General features: G+C 49.8%; 1 protein-coding gene across 1 annotated transcript; it reads left to right on the forward strand.

Moving 5' to 3' along the window:
• Window positions 1-10490: 10490 nt before the first annotated feature.
• LOC112909808 (melanoma-associated antigen 8-like) lies at window positions 10491-16079 on the forward strand. The gene is made up of 3 exons (XM_072743874.1): window positions 10491-10866; window positions 14151-14244; window positions 14384-16079. The coding sequence occupies exon 3, from the start codon at window positions 14405-14407 to the stop codon at window positions 15572-15574; it is 1170 nt and encodes a 389-aa protein (XP_072599975.1). The 5' UTR covers window positions 10491-10866; window positions 14151-14244; window positions 14384-14404; the 3' UTR covers window positions 15575-16079.
• The last annotated feature ends 1700 nt before the right edge of the window (window positions 16080-17779 follow it).

Consider the following 17779-nt stretch of genomic DNA (forward strand, 5'->3'; position numbering starts at 1 on the left):
GTCTCTCCTAAGCTCTCCTCCTGATAAGAATCTCAAAAGAGAATTAGTAAGGAATACAGGACTGAGGCAGATCTGTTTTATTTTTTAATAACCTTAAGTGCAATTTTATACTGATTTTTTTTAAGTAACATGGAAGAAGGAATATTCATCATGAGACTTCAGTGAGTTTCTGTCCAATGGTCTGAAAGCAGAGACTACACCCAATGTGCAAGTGCCAGAATTTGATCATGAACTCTTCCCATGACCAAGCTAAGACTGGCTGCGACAGAATGCAGTTCAGCCTCCTTGACTCCAGATTTCTCTATTTCAACTACAAATCAGCTTCTTAGGGGTGCCTGGGCAGCTCAGTCAGTTAAGCACCTGCTTTTGGCTCATGTCATGATCTCAGAGTCTTGGGGTCAAGCCCTGTGTCGGACTCCCTGTTCAACAGGGATCTGCTTCTCCCTCTCCTCTACCCCCCCCCCCGCTCAAATAAATAAATGATCTTTTATTTTAAAACAACAACAACAACAGCAAATCAGCTGCTTAGAAAATCCCCCTTTAATGTTGCATGGCGGGGCAGAAGTAAAAAATTTATTGGAGATAATGGACCCAGCCCCTCTTCCATCTAGAATACTCTGTGTGCCCTTGGGTAAGACCCTGTTTATTTGGGGGCATCTTCCAGCCCTCTCCTTTCCCAGCCCATTCTCACTTTAGGTCTGGTGCACCACTCAAAGCTCTGCCTATTAGGAAGATTTTTCCCTTCCCACTCTCTTTCAAGACCACCTCCAAGTGCCAACCATTTTCAGCTTATACCACATACTAAACCAGCCCACACTTAAACCAGCCAGGGCCCAGAGGAACCCCATATGGTCACAGGTGCAATCTGGGGAAGTGGTAGTGGGTGGTAAGGGGGTCTGAGCTATCTGCTCATGCAGTTGAGTCCTCTGGTGGTACTCAGGCTGGAACAGGCCAGCACTGTTATCTCTACCATGCTGTATCATTGGATGGGAACAGCATACGATTTTGCATTTAACCAAAGACCCTGTGTTTGTGGTTTGGCATAGGCCAGGGCTCCAGGACAGTCTCCATCCTGGCACTCTCTACATAGAGGAATATGAGGATACTTTGCTAAGGGAAGTGAGACCTCCGCCTTCCTGTCCAATGAGTAGAAGGGACTCTGTCCTATCACACCACCAGAGAATGGGTAACCATGTAATGTCCAATTTGTTATAAGATAACCAGTGAGGGAAGGTTAGGCGAGTGCTGCTTGTGATGGCAATCTCCAAATCCCAGGAACTTAACCCCAAAATATCTTTTATTTCCATCTCACATTGTGTGTCCAATGTATGTCATCAGGGGAGCTTCTGCTCATTGTAGGCACTCGGACAAGCTGACAGAGGCATTGTTGGTATGTGCTCCTCCAATCTTTGTAGTGAAGGGAAAGGAAAGGGGGAGTGTCTCACACTACTGATTAAATGCTTCATTCAAAAAGGATATACATCACTTACGCTCATAATTCATTAACTAGAAATTATAGCCCAATGCAACTATGAAGAGCCAGGACATTTAGTCTGCTATGTACCCAGGAGAGGTGAACCACATATCACTGAGAAGTACTAATGACAACCACTGGGAGTTTCCCTTGATCTTTGCAGGGATATTACTTGCTCCTCTTCCTACTCAGAGGTACCTATGCCCTCCTTTGTAGTGGTTTTCTCATCTTTAACTTTGACACATGAGCCAGCATTATACATTAAAATTCCAAAATATTACAAATCATCAGAGAGACTGTTTACCATTCTTTTTTTTTAAAAAAAGATTGTATTGATTTATTCATGATAGACATAGAGAGAGAGAGACATAGAGACATAGAGAGAGAGGCAAAGACTCAGGCAGAGGGAGAAGCAGGCTCCATGCCAGGAGCCTGACGTGGGACTTGATCCCAGGACCCCAGGATCATGCCCTGGGCCAAAGGCAGGTGCCAAACCAATGAGCCACCCAGGGATCCCCAGTGTTCGCCATTCTTAAAGGAAGGCTTCTAGCCTCTGGAAGAAGTTGTACCCTCCCTATAGACAGGAATCCAATTTGTCCTTCTACCCACTCTAGGCTGACTTGGTCCTCAGCAAAGTGGATCTGGAGACAAATCAAGCCTCCACTGAAGTCTCTGATAGAACTACAAGTAAGCTTCTTTTGGGATCTTAGGATTTCCAAAGATTTCAGAATTCTTCTGAGAGTCCTGTCAAGAGGGAGAGCAGCTGAAAAAAAAAAAGTGTGTGGAGCAGCGATTACATGGGTTCATTTCTGAGTAGCAACTCCCCGTGGGTGAATCAGATGACCAAAATGGACTCCTTCCTCCTGTGGGTCCCCTCAGCTAATAACCCTACGGCCCTATTTATGGGTGATGCCAGTCTTGGAGAATGAGACTGCCAGCCTAAAGCCTTTCCAATTAGGAGCTTCAAATCCTATTTTTATGGTGGAGGAACTTTATTAGACACTTCCATGACATCCTGCCCAGACTGGTGGCAGTTCATGTGGTAGAAGGGAAGATGCTCCCCCTAGCTCCCTGACCACTGTGGAATCATTCCATGATTCCTATCTTCTCCCCACTTAGAGTACCCCTGACCTCAGGGAGGAGAGAGACCCCTCCTTTGTTCCATTAAGTACCCCAAACCCCAGTACTGGCAGTCTACAGAAAGGGTTTGCTGCAAGACAACAGGATCTGCAGGTCACCTTCACGAGAGCAAAAATGGAGTGAGTCCAAGGCCTCCAAGTCATTCCCCCTGGCAAGAACTCTAATCCAGGTGGGGAGGGAGGAAGGACTCTGCTCCCATCACATGTCAACAACCTGGCACTAACTCTCTAAGTCAGCAAAGGACCCCTGGACCAGTTCAGGGTATCTATAGTCAGCCCAACATCTCATTACCCTGAGTCTCTGGAATTATACTATCAAGTCATACATGTATGAGTATGTCAAGACATACTCTCTAGAGCTCTAGAGAGCAGGAGAAAGACTGGTCCGGTAGGAGGCAGAATAAAAAATTATTGGCCCATGTAGCTTTCTCCCAAGCCACTGCTAAGTACCAGGTCCTGCTCTTTGAAAGCAAAGGCCCAAGAAGATGGCAAAGACATCACTGCTGGCAACGGGGGGGGGGGGGGGGCAAAACAAACTGCCATTTTCATTCATCCTCCCTAATTCATATAATCTCCACTGATTTGACCAATATCCCTGGCCTCTTTTAGTTCTTTCTACTCCAGTATTATCCATACCCTACCTGACCAGGACTGCTGGCTCTCTGGATGACAGAATATATGAAGGATCATTTTACTATTGCATATATTTACATGTGGAGTTGCGTATTTTTATAATAACAATGTTTATAGCAGCAATATCCACAATAGCCAAAGCATGGAAAGAGCCCAGATGTCCATCTACAGAAGAATAAAGATGTGATATCTCACTAAAAGAGGGGATCTGACAAAGGACTGTAGAAAACTTCCTCTCCCCAGATACCTTACCACCACATTAAGGGCTTAGTTATAGTAGTTCTTTCTAACCAGTACATCATGTCCAGCTATCAAGAAAAAATTACAAGGCATTCCAAAAGCCAAAAATACAATTTAAAGAGAAAAAGCAGGCATCAGAGTTAGATGTGGCAGGGCTGTTGGAATTACTGGACCAGAAATTTAAAACAACTATGATTAATACCCTAAGGACTCTCATGGATAAGATAGGCAGCATGCAAGAAAGAAAAAATTTTAAGAATCAGAAAGAAACGTGAGAAACCAAAAACTACATTGAAAGAGAAAAATAAAGTTGGAAGACTGACACTACCCAACCTGAAGACTTACTATAAAACTACAGTAATCAAGAGAGTGTGGTATTGGTGAAAGAACAGATGAATAGAATAACAGAAGAGAATAGAGATCCCCAAAATAGACAAATATAAATATAGTCAACTGATCTTTTAAAAAGGAGCAAAGACAGTATGACAGCGAAAAGACAGTCCTTTCAAACAAATGGTATTGGACAACTAAACAACTACTTGCAGAAAAATTAATATGGACACAGACCCTAATCCTAACCTTCACTAAAGTTAACTCAAAATGGATCACAAACCTAAATGTGAAATGCAAAACTATAAAACTCCTAGAAGATAACATGGGAGAAAACCTAGATGCCCTTTGGTATGGCAATGACCTTTGAGATACAACACCAAAGGCACAATCTATGAAAGAAATAATTAAGCTGGACTTCATTAAAATTGATTACTTCCATTCCATGAAAAACAATGTCAAGAGAATGAGATGAGAAATCCTACGCTGGGATGCCTGGGTGGCTCAGCTGTTAAGTGTCTGCCTTTGGCTCAGGGCATGATCCTGGAAGTCCCAGGATCGAGTCCCACATCAAGCCCGCTTCTCCCTCTGCCTATGTCTCTGCCTCTCTCTCTCTCTCTCTCTCTGTTGTCGCTCATGAATAAATAAATTTAAAAATCTTTTAAAAAAATAAATCCTAGGCTGGGAGAAAATATTTGCAAAAGACACATCTGGACTATTGCAAAGGACTGTTCCAAAATTAAAAAGCACACCTAAAACTCAAAATTAGGAAAATAACCTGATTTTAAAATGGGCCAGAACACATGAAATTACCTCTACTAATTAAAGAACTTCTCCTGAAGAAGAATGGAGGGCTGATGGAGGAGCTTCTGCACAACCAAAAATAAAAACAACTACAAAAGAGAATGGCAAGAAAGATGGAGAGACAGTAACAAAGGGAACCCCTACCCCTAACACTGAGGATGGCAGGAGGGAGGGATAGCACTGAGAGACCAGGAGCAGATTCCTGCATCCTTGGGTAGAGAAAGAAAGCCACAGTTTAAAAGAGAAACTAGCAAAAACAGACAAACAACAACAACAACAAAATAGCAACTGGCATGTAAAAGAGAACTAGAATTCTGCCAAATGGTAGAGGACCTGTGGGAACACTCGCCAGGTTAGGGAGAGTAGAGAACGACACATTTTCATTCCTGCTCCAGCTTACAAGCCCAGGAGGGAGCAGGGTCTGAATGCCATCACTGGCAGTTCTGGTCATAACAGGGAGCTTGAAACCACAGTGAACCCAAGAGTCCCCAAGCCCACACCAGTCCCAATAGTACAGGGGCACAGAAAATAAGCCATGAGATTTGTTGTTTGTGTTTTTGTTTTTATTTGGGGGTTTTGTTTTGTTGGTCTTGCTTTTTCATTTCTTTTTTGCTTCTTATTCTTTTTTTCTATTATTTATTTTAAAATTTATTTTATATTACTATTATTGTCATTATTATTCTCTTTCTTTAAAAAGCCACAATTTAAAAGATCAACTAGCATGTAAAAGAGTAAGCCCTGGGGCATCTGGGTGGCTCAGTCTCTTGAGGAAGGGACTCATGATCTCTGCTCAGGTCATGATCTCAGGGTCATGAGTTCAAGCCCAGGAGGGGCTCTGTGCTTGTCTGGCAGTCTGCTTGGGATTTTCTCTCTCTCCTCCCTCCACCCCTCCCCCCAGTCTTTCTCTAAATTAACAAAATAATAATAATCTTGAGAAAATGAAAATTTAAACAATTTTAAAAGTCAGCCTTAGAACACCAGTGGGGAGAGCTTCTGGAACATTCCCCAGGTGGGAGAGGCCAACAGACATATTCAACACTCCACCTCCACCTCCACCTCCACCTTGAAATCACAGAGCAGTGCATAATCTGGGCACCCTAACTGGCCTGTTACCTCATTGAGCCCTAGGTCCTTAGCTCACAACAGCCCCAGCTAACCCACCCAGATGGCCAAAGTGTGGGCCCACAAGGCTGGAGAGAAGAGTGGAAAAAATGAGTGACAGCTTCAATAAAGAGACAGAAAATATAAAAAAGAACCAATCATAATTGAATAATACAATAACTGAATTTTTTTTTAAAAAAGCACTAGAGGGAATTACCACTCTTGTAGGAGGTGTCAATAATGGGGAAGTGTATGCATGTGTGTGGGTATATGAGAAATCTCTGTACCTTCCCTTAATTTTGCTATGACCCTTAAACTCCTCTAAAATATTGTCTTAATACAAATAAATAAATGTTTATACTCTCCAATTTTTGTATATGTATGTTGAAAAATATATTCAAATTGTAAAAAATTTGAGTAATACACATAAAGCTATACAACCCTACCTGCGTGATATAGTCTAAATGATACTTAGCTGGCAACACACCCTTGAATGTATTTTTTAAAATAAGAAATATTTAAAACATTAAAAAAATATTTAAAACAGCCAAGCAATTCAAGAAGCTAGGCCATGAAGACTATAATAAACCTAAAAAGGTGGAAAGTTAGAAATAATGACTATAAATGTAGAAATAATGAAACAAATAACAATAGAGCTAAATAACCAAAGCCAGTTCTTTGAAAATACTTAAAAATACCTTTTGCAAATACGATAAATTACTGAAGAAAAAAGCATAAACACGTTGAATAAAATTGTACATAATACAGATGCATAAGAGATTTAAATATTATAAGAGAACACTACAAATATGTTATACCTTTCCCTCAGTACAACCAATGGTGGATGTGCACAAGGAAAGCCTTCAACTGTGAAAACTAAGGAAACTTCAGCTAAAATGGAGTCAGAAGGCCAGTAGGGGGAGCTCTCACACCCTACGAGCCTAGGTCAATTGCCGAGCCAACAGTTAAGAGCCCCACCTTGCAAGAAGATTCTATTTTAACTACTACTTTACTATTCCAGTACAGGAAGAAAGGTTTCCTTATCCCCTGACAACAGCCCAGCCAATAAGAGAAGGTTACAATTTAGCCAATAAAAAGCCGCTATACTTCAAACTTCCAGTTTACTCTCATAGGGGTTTTTTTTTTTTTTTTTTTTTTTTTTGCTCATAAGAGCCCTCCTAACTTTTCCATTTTCTCTATAAAAGCAAGAACCCTTCCTTTGTTTTCCTGCATGGCCTATGGTTGCACCATAACTTGCGTGTCCTGAATTGTGACTTTTATTCACAAATAAACCCATTTTTGTGGGTAAAAGACTTGGCTATTTTAATTTTAAGGTTAACATAACATGGAAGTATTTCAGCCAATACACTAAGAAAGAGAGAATGAGAGAATTACCATTCCTAAAGGATTAGTGGATAAAGGTAGTAACTATTAATGACTGCCAGCATCAGCACAAAGAGAAACAACCAGACAAATATGTAATGCCTAATGGTCTTGCAAAACAACAGCCATAAGGACAATAAAACAAACACACTAGCATCTTAACCTGATTAAGCTCATACTTCTAACCACTAATTAAAAGAAAATACAAGAGGCTAAAAAACATGTTAAAGGACACCGAGGTGTTACACTAAGTAAAATCTACACTAAGAAACCAGGCACAACACAAGACTTGGTTTGTTTTCTTTTTTCCAGTACAACAACAAAAAAGAAATGTAAGGAAAAAGATATGATATGAGGGGAACTTATAGGTTTTTAAAGACTTAAGGAATACAATGAATAATCACAGCTCTGAGCCATATTTGGACACCAATTCAAATTTTTTAAAAAGTATAAGGCCCTCAGGGAAATATGAAAAATAACTGGACATGTAATGATATTTGACATTTAATTTTTTGAAATGATAATTTGTATTGACTTTATGCTTTATTTTTTAAAGTCTTTATCTTTTTAGAAATGTATATTGAATATTTAGACATAAAGATTATTCCAGATGCTGCAGAGATGCAGGGTAGGTGGGGAAATAACCGAAAACAGATTGGCCATGTATTTAAGGTTTTTGATGCTGAGGATCAGGTACGTTGGGTTCATTATACTATTATCTCTACTATTGTATGTATTTTATACTTTCTATAAGAAAACGTTTCATTATAATTATCATGTCATTAAATTTGAAATCCTAAGTGAAACTGACCACTTTCTAGAGGAAAAAATGAGCAAATTGGCCCATACAAAAATAAAAACCCTTAAAAATACAAACCGAAACTGTATTCAAAACTGAAGTCACCCTCAAAGTTCCAGCACAGGAAGTTTGGGGAGCCAAGTCTACAAAATATCAGGGAAACTAACCATCTTATGCCAATTCTTCCAAATCTATACAGTATAAAGATGGGCAACTGTTTAACTTACTCTCCCAGTCTAGCTATTCTTGATTCAAAAACTAAATGTGGACACGCCACCAAAAGAATACTTAAGCCAACCAAGTTCATTCATATAACAGCAAATATCCTAAATAAATTAAAAGCATATTCAATATAGCAGTGAATTAAATGAACAGTCTGTGTCTGAGGGATAAAAATAATTTTGATTGTAAAGCCCTACATTAACAAATTAGAGGAAATAAAAAATATTTGATTACATCAGTGGGTAAACACGTCTTTAAAAAAAGATTTATTTATTCATTTGAGAGGGAGAGAGCCCCTGTGAGGAGGGGGAATGCCAAGCAGGCTCCCTGCAGAGCTCGGAGCTGGTACAGGAGACAAGGCTCAATCCTAGGATCCCAAGATCATGACCTGAGCCAAAACCACAGGTTAGAGGCTCAACTGACTGAGCCACCCAGGCACCCATAGAAAAAGTCTTTTAAAGTAACTCAAGTTGAGTTCATAGTAAAAAGTAAGAACTTCCATTTCCTAAAATAGACAGTAAACATACTTAAATGTCAAATATCAGAAGCATCCCCATTAAAGTCAGGAACTACACTTAGATACTCTCACCTCCACCATTCATAACTGTACTGGAATACAAAGCCAGAGCTGTGGATGTTATATAGATGTGTGAATATTGAAAATAAAGAGATAGTGTTTAATAAAAATCCCATCCTCTATTTTATTTTATTTTAAGATTTTATTTATTTATTCATGAAAGACCAGAGAGGCAGAGACATAGGCAGAGGGAAAAGCAGGCTTCCTGCGGGGAGCCCAATGTAGGACTGGACTCCATCTCGGGATGGTGGGATCATGCCCTGAGCCAAAGGCAGATGCCCAATCGCTGAGCCACCCAGGTGTCCTTCATCCTCTGTTTTGAAAAGTTAAAGGAATAGGCATGTGGGATATTCAAGTGAATGAGATTTCAGACACTGTATGAATGATCATTATAGCAAAATACATAGCTCTGCCACACAAAATCAGTAACTAATTAGAACCTGTTAATAGAAAATATCCCATTCACAACAGCAACAAACAAAACCAAAAATCACCTATAAAGAAGCCTAAGAAAAATGTAGATCTATGTAACTATGCATAAAACTACATGACTATATATGATATATATCATGTATAGGTATAATATATTATATATAGTTATATCATTCTATATATCCATTTAAACATAGTTAAATGTACAAGTATACAAGTTTACTGATAGACTCAGGTAAAAGAAGTCCCCCCAAAATGGACCAGTATATCATATTCATTAATGGGGACAAAAATTTCCAAACATATAATTGTTCTGAAATGATTTATAGACTTAATGCCTTACCATGTAGCCTGCAAGATGACAAGGGAGCTCAGAGTGCTGACTTCTGATCAAACCTGGAGGACTACGAAGGAAGCGGGGAGGAGGAAAATCAACAAAATTTGAACAACAAAACAGGAGAATGAGGAGTGATGGGCTGGTACCTGTGTCTGAGGAAGAGCAGGGATGTGAGGGGACGTATGTAAGCTGCATAGATGCAGATGACAGGATGGATAGGAGAAACGATTTTAATTACCTGCCCCTAATTCCTGGCACAAACCTGAGGTGAGTTCTCAGAACACACATGCCAGCAGCCCTGGGGAACTATCAGGACAGAGGGAAAGATGATGATTGAGGCATTTGACTCCAAAGTCTGTGCTAATAACCACCCGAAGTCACCTTAGTGGTAAGGATACCTTTTCAAAAAATTATTTCAATAGACTGTAAAGAACAGACTAGAAATAGAATAGAGAGTATCAAAGCAAATCACACAGAGTAAGAGAAGGTAGTCTTCATAAAATAAGTATAGTCTACACGTATATAAATACACACTTATATAAAGACATATATAACACAAGCGTGCCAGCACTCATACGCGTGCACAGGACACACACTCGGTAGAGAGGGACGGTGTGTTTCTCCCGATGACGCAGCAAGTCAGGGGAAAACCCCCTGCAGTGGGCCCCGCAATACTGGACGCCCCTAGACACCCTTGCAGCTGCTCGGCCGCCCCCAGGAACGTAAACCTTTAGCACGATGTTCCTAAAGTCTGGCTGCTGGCCAAGGGACCCCATGGGAAGGGGCGCTTCCTCGCGGCCCCTGCCCCTACCCTGCCCCTGCCCCTGCCCCGGGGCTATGGGCGCTGCGGCTGCACAGCAGAGGCTGCAGGCAGAGGCAGCTGCACAGGCTGCAGGCAGGCCTGTGTCCTGATGAGGGCCTCCTGGGGGAGGACTGAGAGCCGAGCTGTCCCAGGACGCTGGGGGCCACCGAACCCTGCTGTGCCCCTGCCAGCAGCCCTGGGCCACCCCGGGACCTGCAGAGCCGGTGGGGTGGGGCCCGAGCCGCAGCCACCATCCCTCAGGCGCTCAGGGACGTCGGGGCCTGAGAGGCTCGGGTCAGGGGCACAGGCTGAGGTCTGCAGAGAGCCGAGGCCCCAGCCCGCCCGAGTGCAGGGAGGGAGGCCCCGCGAGAGGACCCAGGGAGCCTCCCACACGGGTCCTCCTACCACCGCCCCGCGGAGCCCATCTCCAGGGGACGTGCAATCAGCCCTTAGGGACCCTGGCACGGGGTCCGGATGTGACGTGGGCCGACTTCCGCCGCGGAGGTCTGAGAGAGCGGAGGGCCTCGTGTGGGGGGACGCAGTGGGGTCCCCTGGAAGGAGGCCAGGCCCGGGCGGCGGCAGCCAGGCAGCAGGTAGCCCCGGGAGGGGGCTCGGAGGGCGGGGGAGGGGCCCCGGAGGGCGGCGGGGGGTTGGGGGGCCCTTTCGGAACCCCGAGAGACCACCGGGGGAAGGCGGGGCCGCGGCGTGGAGCTGAGGGCTCCATGCTGGGGCCTGGAGCAGTGGCCTGAGAAGGGGCAGGGACACAGGGAGTGACGGTGGAGGCGGGGTGAGACGGCGGGGACCCAGGAGCCCAGGACAGAGGGGACCCGGCGGAGGTCAGGGCCCACGGTCAGCCCGGGAAGGCCGCAGAGGAGCGGGACGGGCCGATGGTGGCGGCGGGTGCGGCAGGCCTGGCACATCCGGGTACCCGAGAGCCTGAGGCCTGGTGTGACGCCGAGGATGGAGGGGAGGGTCCCGGGGCTATGGGGACTGAGCGATGGACCCTGAGCGGGACAGAGGGGAACCTGTCGGAGGGTCACAAGGGCTGTGAGGCCCCCCGGGGGATGGGGACTTGCCCTCCGTGGGATATGGGTGCTCAGACTTCCACATCCGGGTCTCCCGAGACACTGCAGGCCCCTGGCGTCAGGAGCAGGGCCTAGGACACGTGGGCAAAGGGGAGGGCCCCGGGTGCTGCTGGGAATCCCGGGGAGGATGCGGAAGAGGCCCGGGGGACCCCCACCCCAGCCCAGAGTTATTCCCGGGAAGGTCGTGGGAGGGGGATGGGAACACGTGATGAGGCCCCACTTCCGCATCCGGGCTCTGAGAGACCAGGGGGCTGGTGTTCAGAGCAGGGCCTCCCTGAGGGGGCAGAGGGTGGGCCCAGGTCCTGCTGGGTTCCTGCCGAGGATTCAGAGGGATGACCGAGGGACCCCGCACCCCAGCCCAGAGTCGGTCCCGAGAGGCAGGCCGAGTGCGGGACGGGGCCACGCCGCGTGTCTGTGTGCGTGTCCCGACCCGCGTATCCGGGTCCCCGAAGCTCTGCCCGCCCCTTGTGTCCGTGTCCGGAAGCCGATGGGCCGGCAGACACTGGAGCCCGGCAGAGGCCCAGGCGCCCGGGGAGCCCCGCCAGCCGGGGTGGGGAAGAAGGGCCCAGGGAGCCTGTCCCCCGCCCCCCAGCTCAGCCCCCTCTGTGAGCCCTGGGAAGCCCCCGGGCTGGGTCGCAGTCCTGATGGAAAGACGGTCACTCCCTGCCTCCGTTGGGGTCCGGGCGGAGGGGAGGGCCTGGGTGTGAGCGGCCCGGCCTCGGGATGGCTGCCCAAGGGGCCCGGGGTCTGCTAGGCGTGGAGGCGAGGACCCCTGAGGGACTGAGTCTCCCCGAGGGTGTCGGTCCCCAGGGAGCCCCCAGCACCGCGGCCCTGCCCCTGCTTCAGCCTCGGGAGGCTGCCGGGCAGTGGACAAGTCCCGAGTTACCTGGTGCTTCAGGGCCTCCCACACTGTGGCCATTGGGCTGGAGCACTGCCTCCAGGGTGTGGATGGCGGTGGGGTCCGGTGGGGTGAGGGGCAATGGCCCACGTGTGGCTGGCGGCCAAGGCCAGGACCACAGGGGCACTGCAGCCCCAGGGACACACACTGGACTGAGTCCTGGGGGTCCCTGGGCCCGATGACCACCTGGGGCATGCCCTGGCTTGGCAGCCAAGTCTCCTAGAGCCTGGGGGCTTGGTGGAAGGAGCAGGCTGGGGGCCAGCCCGGGACCTGGTGGGATTGAAGGTGAGGGCCAGAGGGAGGACTGATGGACCCTGGGCCCTAGCACGTGCAGTCCAGGGAGGCAGGAGGCAGGAGGCCCCGTGCAGGATGAGCCGATGCTGCCATCCTGATGTCCACCTGTGTGTGTTGGAGCCTGAGGGCTTGTGCTTCAAAGGCGCAGGGCCTTGGGGGTGGTTGGGGTGAGGGTGTGTGTGGAGGGCACACGACCTGTGGGGAGTCAGAGTGAGGACCTTGGGGACACCCTGGCTCACCCCACCCGGCCCGTGAGCAAGGAAGCCTGTGCAACAGAGTGGGTTCCTGCCCCGTGGGCTGCCCATGGAGGATAGGAGAGCACTGGCCCTCAGTGGCATGCTCACTTGTCCCTGGGGCGGGTGGGCGGCAGGAAGGTGGGCTGACCTGGGGAGGGTGAGGTCTTGGTGTGAGGGGCACGTGTCCTCTATGGGAGGTTGGGGGCCCGGAGGAAGAGCAGGCCCTGGCAGGATAATGCTGAGGACACTCCCAGGAGCCTAAGGACATTCAAGCCCCAGGCAGAGGAGCCGGAATCCAGGCCTGCCCTTCCTGATCTTGCTGGGGGACTGGGTGTCGGGGGTGGGGTTGTGGCTGTGACCAGCCTGGACAGGGACAGAGGACAGGACGGGGACACAGGATGCGACAAGGTAACTCCTCCTGCTCCTCTCCAAGTTCTCAGGGAGGTGAGGACCCCAATGGGAGAGGTCCCAGTCAGGGCTTGGGAGGAGGCTCACCTAGGGGATAGATACCCAGGAGTCCTAGGGCCTGCCAAGAGTCAGTGCGGGGACCCCCGCCCACCCCACATTGAAAGGGTGAGTGGCTCCCAAGCCAGCCCTCAAGCCCAGGAGGGAATGTCCCAGAAATCTGGGTGCCCCTCCCTGGCAGCCCTGGGAAGGAACCCGGGGCGGGGCCTGTGCCACAGAGCCCCTCCTCTTGTTCAGATCCCTGGGCTCAGGGAGGGGAGGGCCTGGGCCTGAGGGTCTGGACTCAGGTCAGCAGAGGAGGTGGGTGCCCTGCCCTGGTTCTGTTCCCAGCCCTGGCGGGGGTCGAGGTGAGAAATGAGGGGATGCCTCCCACAACAGGATCCCTAGGGACCAGGCCACCCGGCCACGTGTGTGGGCCATGGGGAGAGGCAGGACAGGTGGGCCGACTGATTTCTCTGGACTTTGGCTGGTGGCAGGTCGTAGCAGGGGGCCTTGCAAGGAGCCAGGCGGGTGTTTCAGGGCCAGCTGGGGAGTCTTCCCAGGCCTTGTGTGGGGTCCAGGTGAAGAGCGAGAGGCGCTCCATCCCAGCCCAGATGGAAGCCAGACCTGGCCCATCCCTTGTGCATGATCCAGGACCAGTCCTGGAGACTTTGGCAGGTGTGGCCACGGCTGGGCCCCTGGCTTCCTTCTGTGGAGTGTCGGGGCCCTGTGTTCTTGCAGGAACACTTTGGCCTGAGAGGGACAGGGCCAGGCAGTCCCTTGAGAGGCCCAGTGGGGGACTGACCCACCTGGACTGCCAGGGACCTCTCAGAGTGTGAGCCAGCCCTCCTGTCCACACTGGGCCCCAGGGCTGGGCTGGCAGTCTGCACCCTGAGGCGCCTCCTCCTTCCCTCCTGCAGGGACTTCAAGAACTGGCAGCGGAGGCCTCGGTCTGAGGCGGGGGTCCCTTAGGACACAGAACAGAGGAGGCGCGGGCCAGAGCCACTTGTCCAGGTGAGGTGCACGCCCTCTCTGAGCCCAACACAAGGGAGCCCTCTGCAGGGGAGCCTGGCAGGGCCCCCTCTCAGCCCTGGCACTGCAGGCTCTCTTGCCTGGGCTGCACTGTGAGAAGCCATTCCACCTCTCTCTTCAGGTTCAGCCAGACACTGACACCATGTCCATGGAGCAGAAGAATGAGCTCTGGAAGCTGGAAGAAGACCCAGTAGACTCCCAGGACCTGGTGGATGCACAGTTGTCTGGGGCTGAAGAGGATACCTCCTCTTCCTTCTCTTCCTCCTCCTCCTCTCCCTCCTCCTCCTCCTCCTCCTCTTCCTCCTCTTCCTCCTCCTCCTCTTCCTCCTCTTCCTCCTCTTCCTCCTCCTCCTCTTCCTCCTCTTCCTCCTCCTCCTCTTCCTCCTCTTCCTCCTCCTCTTCTTCCTCCTCCTTCTCCTCCACTTCTACCTCCTCCTCCACTCCTTCTTCCTCCTCTTCCCCTTCTTCCTCCTGCTCTGCCCTGTTCCTGATCCCCATGGAGGAGGGGTCTGCTGCTGCTGGGTCCCTGAGTCCTCCCCAGGGCTCTCAGAGTGCTGACGCATCTCTTAGCAGCGGGGAAGCCACTGCCTGGAGCCAGCCCAAACATGGCTCCAGCATCCCAGATGAGCAGGGGTCAAGCACCTCGGAGGAGCCGGAAGATACCCAGCCCTCAACCCAAGGAAGGCTCCACGTGAAAGTGTGTGATCTGATGGTGTTTCTGCTCTTCAAGTATTGCACCAAGCAGCCTACCAACAAGGCAGAGATGCTGGAGATCGTCAGCAAAGAATACCAGGATGACTTCCCCATCATCTTGGGCCAAGCCTCCGAGTGTATGCGGCTGGTCTTTGGTGTAGATGTGAAGGAAGTGGATTCCAGCGAGCACTCCTACGTCCTAATCACCATCCTGGGCCTCAGCTGCGATGGGATGCTGAGTGGTGAAAGGGGCCTGCCCAAGACCAGCCTCCTGGTCCTGCTCCTGGGGGTGATCCTCCTGGAGGATGGTTGTGCCCCCGAGGAGGAGGTGTGGGAGGCGCTGAGGGTCATGGGGGTATACGATGGCCATGAGCACTTCATCTATGGGGAGCCTAGAAACCTCCTCACCAATGTCTGGGTGCAGGAAGGTTATGTGGAGTACCGGCAGGTGGCAGGCAGTGACCCTGCCCGCTATGAGTTCCTGTGGGGGCCCAGGGCCTACACAGAAACCAGCAAGTTGCAAGTCTTGGAGTATTTGCTGCAGGTGAATAGGAGGCAGCAGGGCTCCTCCCTGTCCCTTTCTGAAGAAGAGGGGACTGATGAGGAAGAGGAGACCTGAGCCCAATGGCAGCCAGGCCCATTCCAGCTTTTACTGGAGTACACAGCTTCTCCTGTGAGCTGGGCATTAAGGGAGGCCTTAGGGTGCTTCCTCCTCATGTTATTCTGTTGGGTGTTTAAAGAGAAAGTCCTGGATGTATAAGGAATTAAGGGGCAGGGCAGATTGGGGGAAAGCAGGGCCAAGAGCCTGGGCTCTGTGATGACTCTGAAACCCAGAGCTTAGTGTCCTTGAGGAAGCTCTCCAATGTTTGTCCCTTGGGATAGAAGGTTTCCTCAGCCCAGTGTGTCAGTGACACACCCCCCTTTGCGTTCGTACTTCCCCAGTTCAAGAGTTAACAGTTTTGTCATGTCCTGTAAACAAGTTGAGAGACCTTGCCTCTTTGTTTGGGTTCTGGATGAAATCAGAGGGCAATGGTGTTGGAATTTGTTGGAAAGGCCAAAAGTGGAGCAGGCAAGTGCTGGAGGGTGTAAATAGGAAAATAAACATTGTTCACTTTTGCTTCTTACCCGTGCCGTGTGTCTTTTTTCCAAAGTTACATAGATGTGCGCTCGTGCATTCACTTGGTTTTTCAGGAATGTGAGAGAAGGATCCTGAGGCCAGGGGAGCCCTGCTGGCGGCTCCCTCACGGCCACACAGCGGCTGAGCTCTGCTCCCTGCAAGGCCCTGTGTGTGAGCAGTGAGGACACGAGGGGCCCGGGGCCACACCACCTTCAGGGACTGTGTGTAGCAGCCGCCGTCCCGCAGGGAGGTGGGGAGGGGTGCCCTGAGACCTGGGCCAGCCTGCCGGCCCCAAGTGGCAGAAGGATGAGGGGGTGGGGCGGCTCCCGGGCCAGGCTCTGCAGGGGAGTTAGTCTTTGACTCGAACTGTAGGCTTGTCGCACCTCTGTGCTGTATCCAGCTGGGACAACTCCCCGCACCCGAGTTCCACACATAGCCTCCTATAGCCCACATACAGCCCCTGATTTAGAAAATGGATTGAGTTTCGTATTTGAAGCACCCTCTCTGGCTGATTAGCTGGTCCAGGTCAGGTTGAGCTGCAGGTACTCTAACTCTGGCCGGGCTAACAAAGCCTATCCCAGAGGAGAGTGCGGGAGGCCCCGGGGTCAGGACAGCATTGAACATAGCTGCCGTTCATCCAGGTTCCAATGTATGCCAGGCGCCGTGCAGGGGGCTTCCCGTCCCCAACACACATTCCTGCCGTCCGACGGGGCGGGGCGGCTCCAAACCACCTACTTCCCAGGTGACAACCCCGAGGCTCTCAGGGTTGGTCCTTTTCCCAGGATCACATGGCTGGTGAGTGACGAGGCGGAGACTAGAAGCCTGGTGTGAAGCCATGTCGAGTCCATGCTGTCCCCTCCCCGCCCAGCCTGTGGCCAGCCTTCTGACTCCTACATCAGGAGTGAGGACAGCGTGGTGTCTCTCAGGTGACAAAAGGAAGGATGCTGTGGCGAAGGTTCTGAGACCCAGGCTAAGGAAGGCAGGTGACAATGAGAATCAAACAGGATTTGGGTCGTGTCTGTGGGCTCGTTAACCTAGAGTTCTTCTGTCTGAGCCCCAGAGGTCTTCGGGAACTGGCTGCCCAGGTGCTGGCAATGTTTCCAGACTTAGCACTTTCCCGAATGACAGCGCCTTCCCCTGGTTTTCCCCTCGTGTTCTTCTGTCTACCTCTTGGACCTGGCCCGCTAATGAGTCATCACTGGTCCGCGTAGAACAGGTAGGAATCACCTTCTCTCCCCCGACACAGAACCTAACTCTGTAGTAGCCTCTGGCCATTAAATGCATAAAGCGAATCGTCCCCGCTGAGATTACAGAATCATTTGAAAACTAGACGTGGTCCTGTATTTGGAGGTATTTGGAAGTAGGTGTCACACAAGAGATGCTTGAAAAAGTTCAAAGAAGTCCAAGGCAAATGTGACCTCAGAAACTCCTCCCAGGGATAAAGTCAGTTGTCATAACAAATCATGTAGTCGCGTCTGGTTGAGCACCGACTGTGTAACGATAGTGTCCCTGGCTCAAGAGGCCTCCCGGGGCTTCTGAGGTCGTGGCGTAGCAGGGGCGGGAGTCACGTGCTGTGGCATGATGGCTGCCTGTGTCACCAGGACTGGACCAAGGTGCACATGTTTGCGGGGTGGGTGGGAATCCTGTGGAGATGGAGCCTTTTCTTTTTTTTTTTAATAATAAATTTATTTTTTATTGGTGTTCAAT

Source organism: Vulpes vulpes, chromosome X, assembly GCF_048418805.1.
Source record: "Vulpes vulpes isolate BD-2025 chromosome X, VulVul3, whole genome shotgun sequence".
NCBI lineage: Eukaryota > Metazoa > Chordata > Mammalia > Carnivora > Canidae > Vulpes > Vulpes vulpes.

Bases quoted from the DNA above. Each gene is read 5' to 3' on its own strand.
- LOC112909808 (XM_072743874.1), top strand. From the start codon at position 14,405: ATGTCCATGGAGCAGAAGAATGAGCTCTGGAAGCTGGAAGAAGACCCA.